This window comes from Phocoena sinus, chromosome 4 (genome assembly GCF_008692025.1).
Source record: "Phocoena sinus isolate mPhoSin1 chromosome 4, mPhoSin1.pri, whole genome shotgun sequence".
NCBI classification, from domain to species: Eukaryota; Metazoa; Chordata; class Mammalia; order Artiodactyla; family Phocoenidae; genus Phocoena; species Phocoena sinus.
Genome location: NC_045766.1, coordinates 141,935,096 through 141,950,471, shown reverse-complemented (window position 1 = coordinate 141,950,471; position 15,376 = coordinate 141,935,096). Strand labels below are relative to the sequence as shown.

Below are 15,376 nucleotides of genomic sequence, written 5' to 3'. Positions count from 1 at the left end.
CGCTCAACCATGGGGAGGTTGGCGATCTCCCGATTCACTGACTGCAGGTTGCAGACATTTGCAGTGGCCGTCAACCAGGTGGGATGCTGCTGCAACCCCTTTCCCAGGTTTTTACAGTCAGTTCATTGCACCGTCTAAAAGAGTCCCCAGAGCAGGAGGCAGGGCAGGAGATGGAAGATGTGATCAGCTTTTGGACAGACCGACACAGACCAGGTTTTGGACTCCATCAAGCTCTGCTGTGTATACACTGACTGCAGCCTGGGACAGGGATCTTTCCACTTCCTTTGAAAAGTGGATATTTCCTCCTAGGAATCAGCCCAACAGAAATGCTTGCGCAGAGATATGCGTGACGGTGTTTATGACCACATTGGAATAGCAACAACGGCAAAAAACGGAGACTAGATGAAGGTGATTAATAGAGGAATGTCGTTATTTCTGCATATCTGTGTAATGAAATACTACTCAGGCATTAAGAAGAACGAAGTAGATCTATGTGTGTGGAGGTGGGAAGAAGCCCTTGATATTTTACCAAGAGGAGCAAATTGATTAAGTACATTACAAAAAGCTGTGTGTGTATAGATAGACATTTGTCTATTGTGAACGAATAGTTTTGCCTTCCATATCAGTAAACAAAAGATGTTGCAGCCATCAAGCCGTCACATTACAGCAGCTGGGATGGTGAGCCCTGAGGGAACTCGGGATGGAGACCAGCGGGTTGCCCACTGCCCACCTCTCAGCCAGGGGAGCCACCCGCAGCTGTGCGCCCTGTGGGGATTTGGGATGGAGAAAAGCAGGAGACTGGTCCCAGAGAGCTGAGGTGCACATCAAAGGAATGATTTCAGTGAGCCCGGACTCTTGCATCTTCCCATACAGAGAAAAGCGCTAAATCCCTTAACTGGAGATGTCTGGTTTTCTTTAATTAACAGTAATCTTTTGATGTTCCGACTACCTGGTCTTTGCTGCAAAAACTCCTACATATCCTGGCTCCCCCCCTTGCCTCTTCGGAGCTGTCGCTCAGCGTGATCTGCGATGCTGTGTCCCAGGCTTGAAGTATGCAGCATGTCCACCAGATAAAACATAATTCTCGACTTTCAAGTTGTGCATTTTTTCCAGTCAACACGATTAGACTTACGTAATATATATACTATGAGAGTTTACACAAGTTTGAAATACTGAGTTGTAAACAGTGGTTAACTGATACCTATTCTATTCAATTTATTCTGATTGTCTTAAAAAAAGACATTTAAAGTGCTGGTTTTTTCAGATCAGAATCCAGACGGGGCTCACACAGAACACGTGGGTGTTGCTTCTCTTAAGTCCCTTCTGATTGGCAGCAATTCTTACAGCATGTGTTTGTTAAGGAAACTCAGTTATTTGCCCTGAAGAGTTTTCCACATTCTGGATTAGGTTGTTTGTGTCTTTAGATGTTCTTTAAGATAATCCTCCATCCCCTGTATTTCTTGTAGAATGGGAGATCTGTGGGTAGGCTGAAATGCAGGTTCAACTCCTTTAGCAAGAATGCTTCACAGGAGTTGTGTGCTTCCAAGTGTATGACATCAAAAGGCAGATGCTGTCTGGGTGCCTCGGTTTGGGGACTGCTGTCATCCCTAGGATGGCTGCTGTCAGTCTGTTCCCCGCCAGCCTTTCAGCTCAGTTTCAGCAGCCACTGAGAATCCGGGCTCAGATCTATCATGTCACTGGGCATTGCAAGGTGGCGGTTATCTAAGTTTATCACCCCTTCTACATTTATAACCTGGAATTCTTCTATAAAGAACTTTCCTTCCACCCCTATTTGGTTACCCTAAAATACTCTTTTTCCAGGAAAGTCCGGATACATGATTTATTCTGTCCTTTTAATCAATTTTCAGAATCATTTTTGGTTTCCTAGTGACCTCTGTAGATCTCTAATTATATACATACATGTTTATAAACTATATATATACTCATATATATATATTTTATGTATATATTTATATGCATAAAATCTTGTGCATTTTACGCACTTAAGGATTTTTATATAATTGGTGTGTTTCACTCTATAGCAGGGAATTATTCTTTGGAGGATGAAATTACTTCCTCTTCAGTGTGCATCAGTGGGAGCCCCTTCATGTTGGCTCCTGTGTCCTGTTGATATGATCTCAGTAGTCCTTGAGAGCTTCCTTGCTTGGGGCTCAAGATGTCCCAGACTCCTTAAGCTCATTTCCTGCCCCAGTAGCCTACCTTTCTTTCAGGGGAAGCACCTGGTCCTTTTCAGTGGGAAATGAGATTTAGCAACCACATGTGAGATCCTGGGCACTCATTGCTACAGGGCTGCCATTGCTTCCAGGTCCCTTTGCTGCAGACAGAGGTGCCCAGATATTAGGTTTATTAGGGAGCTCTCTCAGGATCAACATCTGTGGAGGGGAGGGTCTTTTGGAGCTGTTCCTGAGCTGGGACGCCAGCCCAGGTCTTTATTATCCTGGACCCAGTTATTGGATGGTGAGTTTCCCTGAAAAGGCAGTCTGACCATGGTCAGACTGTCAAACTGAAGCAACTCCCAGAAAGTGATAAAGCGATATCGAACAACTGCCTTCTAACTTTTCTAATTCTTTCAGCTGTGTCTAATATTTTGTCTGAGTTTTTAATTTCCATGACTTGACTTTTTATTCCTAGAAGTTCTATTTGTTTCTCCTGAAGTCTGTTTCTTTCTTCTATTTTAATAGACTATCACTCTGCTTTCATAATTCTCTCTTTTATTTCTTTAAATAAAAGTAAATAATTAAAACTAAATGTTTTTCCTCTTATGGTCACCATGCATCCCTCAGGACTTATTTGTTTTATAATGGACGTTCTTACCTTTTGATCCCCTTTACCCATTTGCCCACCCATCTCCCACCTCTGACAATCACCAATCTCTTCTCCGTATCTATGAGTTTTGTTTTTTTCCTTAGATTCCACATAGAGTGAGATCATACAGTATTTGTCTTTCTTTGTCTCACTTAGTTCACTATTCATAGTCATTTTAAAACTTCATTCCGACAGCTCCAACATCTGGGTCATTTTCAGTCTAGCTGTGTTGACTGCTTTGTCCTGTTGACAATAGATTGATTTTCCCCTGCTTTTTGTATATCTATTAGTTTTGTTGAATAACAGATATTATGTGTTAATTTAAAATGGGCATAAACAAATTGTTTCCTTCTGGGAATGGGTATGTCTCGTCTCTTCTTCTGTCAGGTCATCAGTGTGAGAGGAGGTTTGAATCTACTTGCTTTGACCTTGGATTGGGTTTTATTATCATTTGAGGACCTTCAGGGTACCAGCAACTTCAGATTCCTTGTGGGGACCTGTGCTTCGTGCTTAGGGTGATCTGAGATGCGGTGTCCCAGGCTTGAAGTATGCAGCATGTCCACCAAATAAGACATAATTCTCGACTTTCAAGTTGTGCATTTTTTCCAGTCAACTCTATCAGACTTATGTAATATATATACTACGAGCGTTTACACAAGTTTGCTTCTCCGTTTGCGAGGGTTGGGGAGCAGAGCGAGTTCACTCTGTCCTGTATTTTCAGCTGTCCTACACGTCTGGCACACAGAAAGGGACCTCTACATGCATCTGCCTTTCCCTGGCGGAGAAACGCTGCTGCTCAGGCTCTGTGCTGGCCAGGCTGGGGCCAGGGGGCAGGGAAGGGTCTCTGGTCCCGGCCCAGGGTCAGCCTTGGCAGGCCCTGTGTGCCTGGGGCTTGGGGATGAGGCTTTCTCAGACCTCTGCCTCTTCTCCCTGGGATGGCCGGACCCCCTTTTTGTGTGTGGGTGGGTTTGTGTGAATGTTTCCAGCCCTCCCTGTATAGACGCCCTTTAGGCACCAGGTGGGACCCTGGACCCAGGCCTGTTTCCTGTGCCCCACTCGGAGGGAGGGGAAGTCCTTCCCCATCCACAATGTGAGTCTCGAGTGGTGGACGTGAGGACACACCTTCCCCCACCCTCCACCCACCAAGGACCTTCAGCTGAGCCATCGGGAAGAGGGCTCTTTGAGGAGGGTCTTCCGTGCTTGTGATTTGTATATACTTTCAGGAAGGAAGCTTCAAAAATATGTGAAGCTAAAACAGGGGGACAGGCTGCATTGAGAAAGCCATGGTTTATTTGGCTCACATGGGGGCATGGTTTCCTGCTGGAGACAGAGGAGGACCCTGGGGACCAGGGCTTCCCAGGGGGAATGCGTCAGCTCACGGAAGGGCCCAGGTCATCCTGCCACCTCCTCGCCCGAGTTCAGAGGGTTGGCTGAGCGTGCTTGTCGTCTGCCACACGCAGAACCTGGAGGCCCACCGAGGACTCGTGCCGGGAGGGGTACAGGTGTGACCCCCTCTGCGCTGGGAGCAGCTGGGAGGAGCCTCGTGATCAGAGGCCGGAAGGGATGCTAGGTGGGGCGGGTCTGCAGAGCAGGGTGGGGCGGGAGGGCTGGCGGCACACAGAGGAATGGCAGGAGGAGGCCACGCGCACAGGCCTTGTAGCTCGCGGGTACAACACACGGCAGGCTTGCGGCTCACGGGCACGTATACAACTGGCTTGCAGCTCACGGGCATGCCGGTCGCCTGGCAGTGGCTGGACGTGCAGGAGGACGGCTGGCAGGAGCTGGGCACGCGGCAGGCAGCCTGGCAGCCCGAGGGGCAGCTGGTGTGGCACATGGTGGCGCAGGGCTGGGCTGGTGTCGGGAGGAGGGTGGTTGATGTCTGCAGGCTGCCGTCCCCGGGGGCCTTTATATACCCGGGCCGTGGGCGTCCCAGCGACACAGAAGCACAGCTGTTGACTTCCTCGTGGCTGCTGTCATCGTGCTTTCCCAGCATCTTATTATCCTGGGACGTGCTTCCCTGTGCTGGTTCTCCACCATAAACTAGTTGGCTTTGAGGCCAGTTCCTCCTTCTGCAAACAGGATGTTCTGGTTTGCCTTCCCGTGGGGTTCGTGGTGTTCTCCAGGGCCATCGCTGTGCACAGAGCACCCAGGATCCACTCAGAGTGCGGTACCCTTTTACTCCTTTTTATCTCACGCCGTCAGCGAAGACTTTGAGGCCGTCACGTATTTTGAGTTTTTATCTCGCACAGGAAAACATTGAAGGAGGAGTCTGCAAACTGCCGTCTGTGAGACAAGTCTGTCCTGCTGCTTGTGTGTGAATGAAGTTCTCTGGGGCACAGACACGTCCGTGCATTTAGTGGTCTAGGCTGCTTTTCCCCGACAACGCTGAGGTCGTTGTGAGTGAGACGGTGTGGCTGCAAAGCCTCTGCCCTTTACAGAAAGTTTGCCAGCTCTGCCTTACGTCATCGTACGAGAACTGATTTGTTCATGCAATAGATTATGCTCTGGGCAGGCAACGGAGACGTCCGGCCTCATGAGCTTTCCAGGGCGACGAATAAATAGAAAATGAATGCATGGAATCGTTCCGGGGGGCGCTGAGGCCTGGAAAGGAAAGCAGGTTCAGCAGACAGAGAGAAGTGGGTGCTGGTGGGTGGTCTGGGGGTCTCGGGGAGGCAGTGATGCTGAACCGCACTGGGTGCAGTGAAGGGTCAGGGACGGTGCTCCAGGGCTGTGGCAGTCAAGGGGCTGTGAGGACCCTGCTGCAGAAACCGGCGTGTTCCAGGAGCAGCGTGAGGTGCTAGGGAATGGGTGCAGAGGGACTGGCTCAGATCATGGATGGAAGACGAAAGAGTCGGTGAATTGAAGATACATCAGTAGAAAGAATCCAATCTGAAGAAGAGGCACAAGGGGTCAGGAAAAATGAAGAGGGCCTGCGAGACCACATCAGAAATCCAATCTGAAGAAGAGGCACAAGGAGTCAGGAAAATTGAAGAGGGCCTGCGAGACCACATCAGAAATCCAATCTGAAGAAGAGGCACAAGGGGTCAGGAAAAATGAAGAGGGCCTCCGAGACCACATCAGAAGGGCTAACACGCAAGGGATTTCAACCAAGAAGGGAGAAGAGAATCACATGGAAGCCTAAGAATATTTTGAAGAAATACTGGACAAAATCCCCAAATCTGATTTTAAAATATTCCAGTTTACAGGTCCAAGAATCTCAGACCACCCCTAAGGTCCCAGCACCGTTAGGCACAATGGAAAGACCACGGATTCCAGAGTGAGGCTGGGCAGCCTCAATGCCTGCTTCTCCGTTTGCAGTGGTGAGAACGTGCACACATCCTGGGATCCTTCCAGATCTTCCTGATTGAACATCTGTGCAGATCCTGCCCTTGAATGGTGGCAGGATTGATAATTGATCAGTTACGAGAGAGTCCACGTAAAATGCTTAGCTCAGCTCTGGCACAGAGCTGGAACCCCGCCGTTACGATTATGGCCATAACGTGGCCACAGCCCCCAGTGAGGCGCCTGACCCTGAGGGAGAACCTTCTGGATCACTGAGTTTCCAAATCGCAATGGGGGACGCTGGTGCGGTGAGGGTGACTCTGCTTCTGTGGACAAAGGACAGGATGTTTAACCTGGGGAGGGCCTTGAAAATCAGTGAAGTGGGGCCCCTGTCCCAACTGACGGCCTTTCCCCATCCAACCCAGGCTCCGATTCCAGAAATCACAGGGCCGCTGGGTCACCGTCAGCCTCCGGCTGAGAAGGAGCTTCCTGCACTGAATCACTGCCACTGGAAACCCCAGGAAGAGACCCGAGGGGGGGACGAGGAGGAAAGACAACAGGCCGCTACGAGGAAGACACCCGGGTGCCGCATGGCCAGGACGCCACAGCCCAGTATGAAGGCTGCCCCGGGGAAGGAGCCTCTGGACCAGCCCTGTCCTCTGCCCTGACCGCACCCAGCCCCATGCCACCGTGTGCCACGCCAGCTGCTCTGAGGGCTGCCAGCTGGCCTCCTGTGTGCCCAGCTTCTGCCAGCCTTCTTGCCGTGTGCCTTTGAGCCACAAGCCTGCTGTGTGTGTGCCCGTGAGCTGCAAGCCCATTGTGTGTGTGGCCCCCTCCTGTCAGGCCTCCGGGTACTTCTAGCTCTCCTGCCCTGCCCTGGGTGCCCAAGCATGGGAAGGTGGCCGGCCTCTTGGCCGAGGGGCGAGCTCCCAGCGCTCAGCCCGAGGGACCCCACTCTGTCCCCTGAACTTACGAGATCAGTCCTCACCCTGCTCTGTGTGGATTGAGGGCAAGTCACTTCCTGAACTGACCCCTTTTAGGTGAAAAGGTCTTCTGCTCAGCAGCTGATATGTGGTGCCCCGCGTCCCCCCACCCCGAGTCTAAATGGAACCGAGATGTTCCACTGGCAAGCAGGGCTCCTCTGCCTCCTGATGGGTGGGAAAGAACCTCGAGGGGACCTTCCGTGGTCCCCCAGAGATGCCCACGGCCCGACCCCAAGACTGTGATGCGTCCCCTCACACGGCAAAGAGATTTTGCCGACGGGAGTAAAGTAAGGGTCTTGTGATGGGGGATGGTCCTGAGTCACCCGGGTGGGACTTGGGAGAGGGGCCGGGGAGACTCAGCCACAGAAGGGGAGGCCGCGGGAAGAGGGAAGCCAGACGCTAGGCCACGAGCTGAGGATGCGGTGCCTCCGGCTGAAAGACACGAGGATCAGACTCTGGCCGGAGCCTGCGGCGAGAAACGGGCAGCCCACATGGTGACCATGGCCCGTGAGACTCACTCCCGATTTGGCCTCCACAGCTGTGGGGTGACACTTTGTGTGGTCTCAGCCACGTGTCCCTGGCACTTGTTAGGGCAGCCGCAGGACAGTCCAGCTTCTTGACGGCACAGCCTCGGACTTCCACCCTCCCTCCGCGGTCCTGCCAGCTGCACCATCAGGGCCGGGGGGACGAAGGGAAGGAGGGGAGCCACTCGGGGCTGCGGAGCCAGCTCCCCTCGCCCTGCTGTGCAGTCTTGGAGCCCATTTTTCCTCGGGGGCCCTTCCTGCTGGGCGATAGGACCCCTCAGCCCCAGCCGGGGGAGGAAGCCCCTCCGGCGGGTCCTTGCCTTTCTCTGGCGCTCGCTGTAGCTGATGATGTCTCTGCCCAGGTCTGTCCCCGCTCCAGGCTCTCTCCCCTGGCCTGAGCCGGCCCTGTCCTCTCTCCCACGTGTGGGGACTCTCAGACCACCATGCCCCTGAGCATCCAGTGCAGATTCTGGGCACCTTGGCACCGGGCAGTTTTGGGCCTCCCTGCAGGGGGACTCTATCACACTCCCTGGTGACCCCCTGGGAGCCCCTCCTTTGCCTGCAGAGGGACATGACTGCCCCAGTCCCTCCTCCTTAGGAGGGTGAGGGGACATGGCACAGCTTTCTCCAGGGATGGCTCTTGACCCCCGGCAGGCACGGGCCTGGACCCGTGACACACAGACCCCCTCCTGGCTTCTCCACCCTGTCTAGGGGGCTGGAGTTGGGGAGGGGCTGGGGTAACGTCCAGGGATGCAAAGTACACAGACTGGGTACTGTCTTTTTTTATTGTTTTTTCTTTCATAATTTAAATTTTGCTGGTTGTTTTGAGGATCAGTACACAGACATTTCAATTTGTAGACAATTCTTAACGTATGTACCAAAAATCTAAAAAATCATGTCGTTGTGATTCTTTTCTGAACAGTGATTCCAGTGACTTTCCAGCTTAAAATGGGAGGCAAATTTTCCTTGACGGGATATCAAGTACCAATATCTTCAAATACTGATATGCTGTTACATCGGAAGTCCCACTATTTCACAATTTATTTTTTTATTTTTGTTAGTTTTCTGCTTTATTACAAAGTGAATCAGTTATACATATACATATGTTCCCATATCTCTTCCCTCTTGCGTCTCCCTCCCACCCTCCCTATCCCACCCCTCTAGGGATCACAGAGCACCGAGCTGATCTCCCTGTGCTATGCGGCTGCTTCCCACTAGCTATCTATCTTACGTTTGGTCCACTGTTTCACAATTTAATATCACATACACTACATACTCAAATTGTCAATCGTTCACAGAACGTTAACAAAGTTACTAGAAGAACTGGACTGTCACGACCAAAGATGTTACAGAGTGCGCAAACTCTGCCAGGAGAGCCAAGATCAAGGGGTGAGTGGTTTGCTTTAGGAAACAATTCTACCAAAAGCAACGCGGGAAGAGAAGTAATTTAAAGTGTTCAAGACATCAAATGCGCAACTGACTCCAAATTGCCGTGTAGTATGCTTTGTATTATAGGATATAAAAGCTACCTCCCAACTGTGGGATGTTAAGCTGACACCCAAGACAATCAAAGCCTCCCATATTCAATATCCCACTATTTTCTCATTGTACCAAAAAATAAACAGCAAGTGATTTCACCCCTTAAAAAAAGACATTCACCTTCCTTCCGCGCCGACAGTGCTCTCTCAGACATGGTGAGCATTCCTAAAACCCACCGGCACCACAAAGAGACACAGTACAAGGGCAAGGGTTCTCTGTGTGCCCAGGAACAGCGGCGTCCTGACAGAAGCAGAGTGGCTATGGCGGGCAGACTGAGCCGATTTTCCGGAAAAAGGCTAAAACTACAAAGAAGCTTGTGCTGAGGCTTGAATGCATTGAGCCCAACTGCAGGTCTAAGAAAATGCTGGCTCTTAAGAGATGCAGGCATTTTGAACTGGGAAGAGATAAGAAGAGAAAGGGCCAAGGGATCCAGTTCTCAGACTCATATTTTGTTTTATTATGAAGACAATAAAAACTTGAGACTGTTTACTTCATTTACCTTCAGTTGGTTTTTTTTTTTTTTTTTTTACAGCGCGCGGGCCTCTCATTCTTGTGGCCTCTCCTGTTGTGACTCCGGATGCGCAGGCTCGGCGGCCATGGCTCACGGGCCCAGCCGCTCCGCGGCATGTGGGATCTTCCCGGACCGGGGCACGAACCCGTGTCCCCTGCACGGGCAGGCGGACTCTCAACCACTGCGCCACCAGGGAAGCAAGCCCTCAATTGGTTTTTTGGAAGGGAAATAAACTAGTGCCATCCATAAAATTCTCCTTGGGAAACTAAAAAAAAAAAAAAGCATTTACTCTTAAAAAAAGTGGGATGAGGTAGGATTCCCTCCTTTTTAAGAAATGTTTCTAGAGCTACTAAAAAACTTGCACTTACAAAATAGTTGATAAAAATATTCCTCTGGATTGTACAAGAAGGGAGACAGGGACCACTGATAGGACTGAGTGTGTGTGATATTAATCAGACTCGGCTTCTTCCTCTCCTCCTTCATCAGAGGGCAGGCTGTCCTCGTTTTTAGTTTCTCCATTTTCTGCAGGTAGGTCTCCTTTAGTCTCTTGGTTAGCCACTTCAGCCTGTTTTCCCTTTGCTCGCCTTTTCCCTTTTGTTTGCACTTTTTTTGGCTGAAGATAAGTTCTTTCCAGCCACTTTTTTGACTTCGTTTCCACTTTTGCAGGAGGCGTTTTAGCTGACAACCTCGCCGATCTCCTCTCGGGCTCCTGCTTCACCACTGCCTCAGGGGAGCTGACCTTCCTCTTGGGCATCATGGCTGCAGGGCCAGCGCGTGCCGGGTGCCTGCGGGCTGTGGTGCAGGGGGAGCCTCTGCAAAGATGGGCTGCCTGGCCGCTGCCAGTGTACTGACTTAAACAGCACACATGTATGGTCTCCCGGTGTGGAGGCCAGAATTGGAGATCAGGGTGTGGGCAGGGCTGGTCCCTTCCCAGGGCGGCGAGGGAGAATCTATCCCCTCTTCCGGCTCCTGGCGTTTGTTTGCTGGCGTCTCTGGGGTTCCTCAGCTCGTACAGGCATCACCCCGATCTCTGCCTTCACCCTCACAACATCTTCCCTCTGCGTCCAGAGTTTCCTCTTTTTTTTTTGATAAAGACACCGCCATATGTCTTTGGATTAGGGCGCACCCCACTGGCCTCATTTTAACATGATCACATCTGTAAGGACATAATTTCCAACTAAGGTCACATTCAGAGGTATTCGGAGTTAGGACTTCAACATATCTTTGTGGGGGGACACAATTCAACCCACCAGAGGGGCAGCTCAAAGCTGCAAGACGAGTCCAGCCCCTCCTTCGTGCACCCGCGTGGCCGCGCCGCCGTTCCCCTTGTCCTGTGACATCTGACCTCTTGGTTCCTGAGGAACCAGGAGAGTCCAATTTGAGAATCCCGCCTCACTTGACACTTGACGAGCTCACTGTGCACAGAGGCCCCACTCGTGTCCGGAATCATGGTGATTATGGGAGGAAGGTGCAGGCCTGCACGTGGGATGGCCCAGAAAGTGCCGGCTCAGCCTCCGTGGTGTGAACGCGGGCCCCTCAGGAGCAAGGACACTGGGGCCGTCCTGGGGAGGGGGTTGAGGGGATGCCCAGGGAAGGCACCATCCCCAAGAGAAGGAAGCTTTTGCCACAGTAGGGTGTCAGTGGGGAGCTCTTTGGGAACGAAGAAATAGCCCAAGGAGTGCCATCAGGGCATCCTTCCTGTTGGAAGGCACATATCTAGAAACTTCCATCACTGTGATGTCACATGATCATGAGGGTGTGAAGTGCAGAAGGAGTTATTAGAGTACCCACTACTCCAGCACCTTCTCACCATGCTTGCTTTCAAACCAAACCTCCCTGCCAGGCCTGTTTATTTTCACCTGTATCCAAGCCAGGCCATTTTATGTCACCTCCTGGCCTTTCCGACACCCTCCCGGACACCCCCAGGGTGTCACCTGCGCTGTCCACCAGGCAGGGGAGAAAGGCTTCGCGGGTTGCTCTTGTTTCATGGGATGACTTTGAGGGTGGTGACTCTCCATGTCTTAGTCACGTGGATGATAGATGTGTCACGGTGACAGAGGAGCTCGCCTGAGATCTGGAGGCTCTCAGAGGATTTAGAATTGTCGTTTTGTTGCAGACATGTTCTAAACAAGCTCTCCAAAGTAGAGACCTGGGTGTCTCTAACCGATTCTCTCCTTCCGGGTCTGCGCTGTGGCCTGACCGGCGTGGATACCCACAGCACCAGCAGTCAGCCCGTTTTCTGCTTGGTGTCACTTGGTACACATGCGGCCACGTGTCCTGCTCGTGTCCCATCTGCTGTCCCGTCAGGAACCCCGAAGATGCCCTGCTCATCCTTCTGATGGACGATTTAGTGTCCCTGTGGGTTGTGGGTTCTGGTTTCCACGTGTGTCAACATCCCTGTACTTCACTTTTCTTGGGTTGGGGTGAAGTGGAACCTTCTCTATGTCTTTTAACTCTTTGTGCTATGCAGAGTCCATCAAGGCCTTTGTCCGTTGTCCATAAGGAGATGGTTATATTTTCTTAAAACTTGAATGAACAGGTAAAGGGTACAGGTCTTGAATAAACTGGGGCAAGAGATTTAAGAGCTGAGGCAGGTTTGCAATCTGGCCATTTCCTGTTTAAAGATCCTCTTCGGGTTTTGCTCTGTCCCCTCTTCCCTGGATGGAGCTGAGCTGGGGTGGGGGCGGAGCCCCCTGGGAGGTGCCTTCAATTCCTGGTCCCTCCTGCCTGGCCTCCACTGTTCTGCTCCTACGGACCCCATCAGCCTGCTCGTGACTGGGGGATAAGTAGGGTGCCAGATGCTGACATCATCAGTCTGACTGCTGCCCATTTGACTCTAGAGCTAGTGGTCCACTGAGACTGCAGGCTCATCCTCCCCGCTGTCTTGAGGGTTTGTTCACAAGGTGTCTTTTTTGCTCTGTGCCTTCTCACTCAGGCCTTGAAACCTTGAGTAGAACGAGTGATGTCTGAACTGACCCTGCACCGCCTTCGGGGCCCACAGGAACTCGCACGCAGACCAGTACGCAGGCAGGCCTCCTCTGGGTGGGCACCTCCCTCCAACGGTGCTAGTCCTGGACTCTCAGATCCCGACCCAACAGGGTTTCTGCAGCTCCCCACGTACATTTAACCTGCACAGGCAGGGGGGTGGGCATGGGAGGAGCCCAGGGCCCGCTCAGGGTCCGAACCTTCTGCCCCCACGCCCGTCTCCCTTGCTGGCTTTGGGGAGGGTGGGCCCTGGGGTAGGAAGGGACACAGAGCATGCAGATGACACCCGCTTTCAGATCCTGTGGTCTTTCAGCTGCTTGAACTCGGATTTGAGACTATGTCTTTGAGGAGGACACAGTGTTTTATTGATGATAGCAGCTAACCTTTGTCACATGGGATTCAAGCTGCCAACCCGCAGAGGAGGCACCCAGGGCCCGCAGTCCACCCTGGTCGAGGGGTCTGTGGGATGGACGGCAGGTTCAAATCCCTCTGGGCAACCACTGAGTGTCAAGCGATGGGGAGAGGGGAGGTCCTGGTGCCAGCAGAGGGGCAGGGGCTCCCGAGAGACAGCAGCTTGTGGGGGGCAGACGATCCAGCCGGTCAGCAGCAGGACGTGCCCAAGGCGGGGACGCAGCAGGCGGGGCAGCAGGTGGGGCGGCAGATCAGGGACGCGGAGGAGGAGGGTCTGCGGCAGGACGAGCGGCAGGACGAGCGGCAGGGGGTGGGCTGGCAGCATGAGGGGGCTGAGCAGGGGGGGCCTCCCAGCACACGGGCTCGCAGCACGCAGGTGTGCGGCAGACGGGCACACGGCAGGCCTGCTGGCAGGGGGAGCAGGTGCGGCAGGGGGGCTGGCAGCTAGACTGCCGGCGGCACGAGGCCATGCAGGGGCCGGTGCAGGCTGGTTGGCAGCAGGGGCTGGGCACGCAGCTCACCGGGGCGCAGACGAGGGTCAGGCAGGGGGCCGGGGCACAGCCGCTGGGGGCGCGGCAGGGGGGCTCGCAGCAGCTCTCTGGGCCGTCGTCCACCTGCCAGCAGGAGCCGGTGCAGGAACCGGGCAGGCAGAGCCGCTGCCGTAGCTCTGGGCGCTGGAGCACACGGACAGGGTGGATGCGGCCATGGTGGGGCAGGGGGGCTGAAGGAGGGTGTGAGTGTGTGTGAGGTGCTGGGGATATCCGCTTTTATCCCCCCCCCCCACCCCAGGGTGTGCGTGTGGCCCCAGCAGGAGGCTCCCACGCCTGCCCTTGTTGATGTTTGGAGCTGTTGCACGAGCCCCTCATTAGGGCTGCTGTGTTTTCTACAATCAGCTTTTCCTCATTAAACTTGTGAGTACGTTGTAAGAATCTGTTTTCTCATCTGTTCTTTGGCTCCAGAAAGCTTGTAGGGAGTATACGACGCATGTTTCTGCTGAGTGGCTGTCTCGGTTCTTAAGTCACATCCAGGTATGCGTTGGGCGTGAGATAAACTCCCAGCCACTGGCAGCCCCTCCCTCACACCAGCTGTGCCAGTGTGAGAACACAACAGGGAAAGATGCCCAGCACTACTGCAGCCCAAACTATAAAGCACCTAAGAGGAACGTTAGGAAATTAAGTTGTGAACAAAACAGTAAACTTTACCGAAGAGCACACACATCCTGTGTCCACTGGGACCCGAGAGAGTTGTGGGCAAGAAACTTGAGACTGTAGAATCTCCACTCTCCCTGGATGGATCCACTGCTGATGTGATTTCAATCAGAACCCAAAAGGAATCTTTTTGGTATACAAAGTGAAGATATTGAACCACCAGAAAACACTTGCAATATAAAATTTTAAAGCCTTTACAAATAAAACAGAAGTAGATGTGATGGCTATATGATAGTGCTGTGTAAAACTTTTGAGGAACTGCTAGACTATTTTCCATAACAGCTGTACCAGTTTACATTTCTACTAGTAATGTACAAGGATTCCAGTTTCTTCACATGCTCATTGATATTTCTTTTCTGTTTGTTTGTTATTCATTTGTTTTAAATTATAGCCACCCTAGTGGGCATGAAGTGGCATCTCCCTAATGACCAGGGATACTGGACTTCTTTTCTTGTGCCTGTTGGTATATCCTCTTTCAAGAAATGTCAGTGAAAGTGCTTTGCCCATTTTAAATTGGATTGTTTGTCTTTCTGTTGTTGAGTTATAGGAGTTTTTAATGTATTCTGGTTACTAGGCCCTTAACAGAATTATGATTTGCAAATATTTCCCCTCAGTCTATGGGCCGTCTTTTCACTCTCTTGATAGTGTCATTTGATACATAGACTTTTTATTAGTAGTATTTTTAAAATTTATTTATTTATTGCGTTGACCAAAAAGTTTGTTCAGGTTTTTCTGTAAGATGGTATAGCACGGCCCGTATGAACTTTTTGGCCAGCCCGATATTTTTTGGCTGTGCCCCGCGGCAGGTGAGGTGTTAGTTCCCTGAACAGGGCTCGAACCCACACCCCCTGCATTGGAAGCGTGGAGTCCTAACCACTGGACCGCCGGGGAAGTCTCATAGACTTTTTCAATTTTATGAAATCCATAAGTTGAATGCTCGGTTAAGCTGCTCCAGTGAACATAGCACATCTGTCACAGCAGCTGCAACTGGGGCTACTCCCTGGTTGAGCCTGCAGCTGTCCACTGTCATTTCCCAGGATCCGACTGGTTTTTGCAGGCTCTCGACTGGCGAATGGAGATATTCCAAGAACCGCCCCCACATCCTTT

The 15,376-nt window shown here is 51.9% G+C and overlaps 1 protein-coding gene and 1 pseudogene across 1 annotated transcript; both read right to left on the bottom strand.

Moving 5' to 3' along the window:
• Nucleotides 1–4,373: 4,373 nt before the first annotated feature.
• Nucleotides 4,374–13,767, bottom strand: LOC116752724 (annotated as a pseudogene).
• On the bottom strand, nt 10,114–10,419 carry LOC116753238 (non-histone chromosomal protein HMG-14-like). The gene has a single exon (XM_032630794.1). It carries the CDS (start codon nt 10,417–10,419, stop codon nt 10,114–10,116), a length of 306 nt encoding a protein of 101 aa, XP_032486685.1.
• Nucleotides 13,768–15,376: the final 1,609 nt, after the last annotated feature.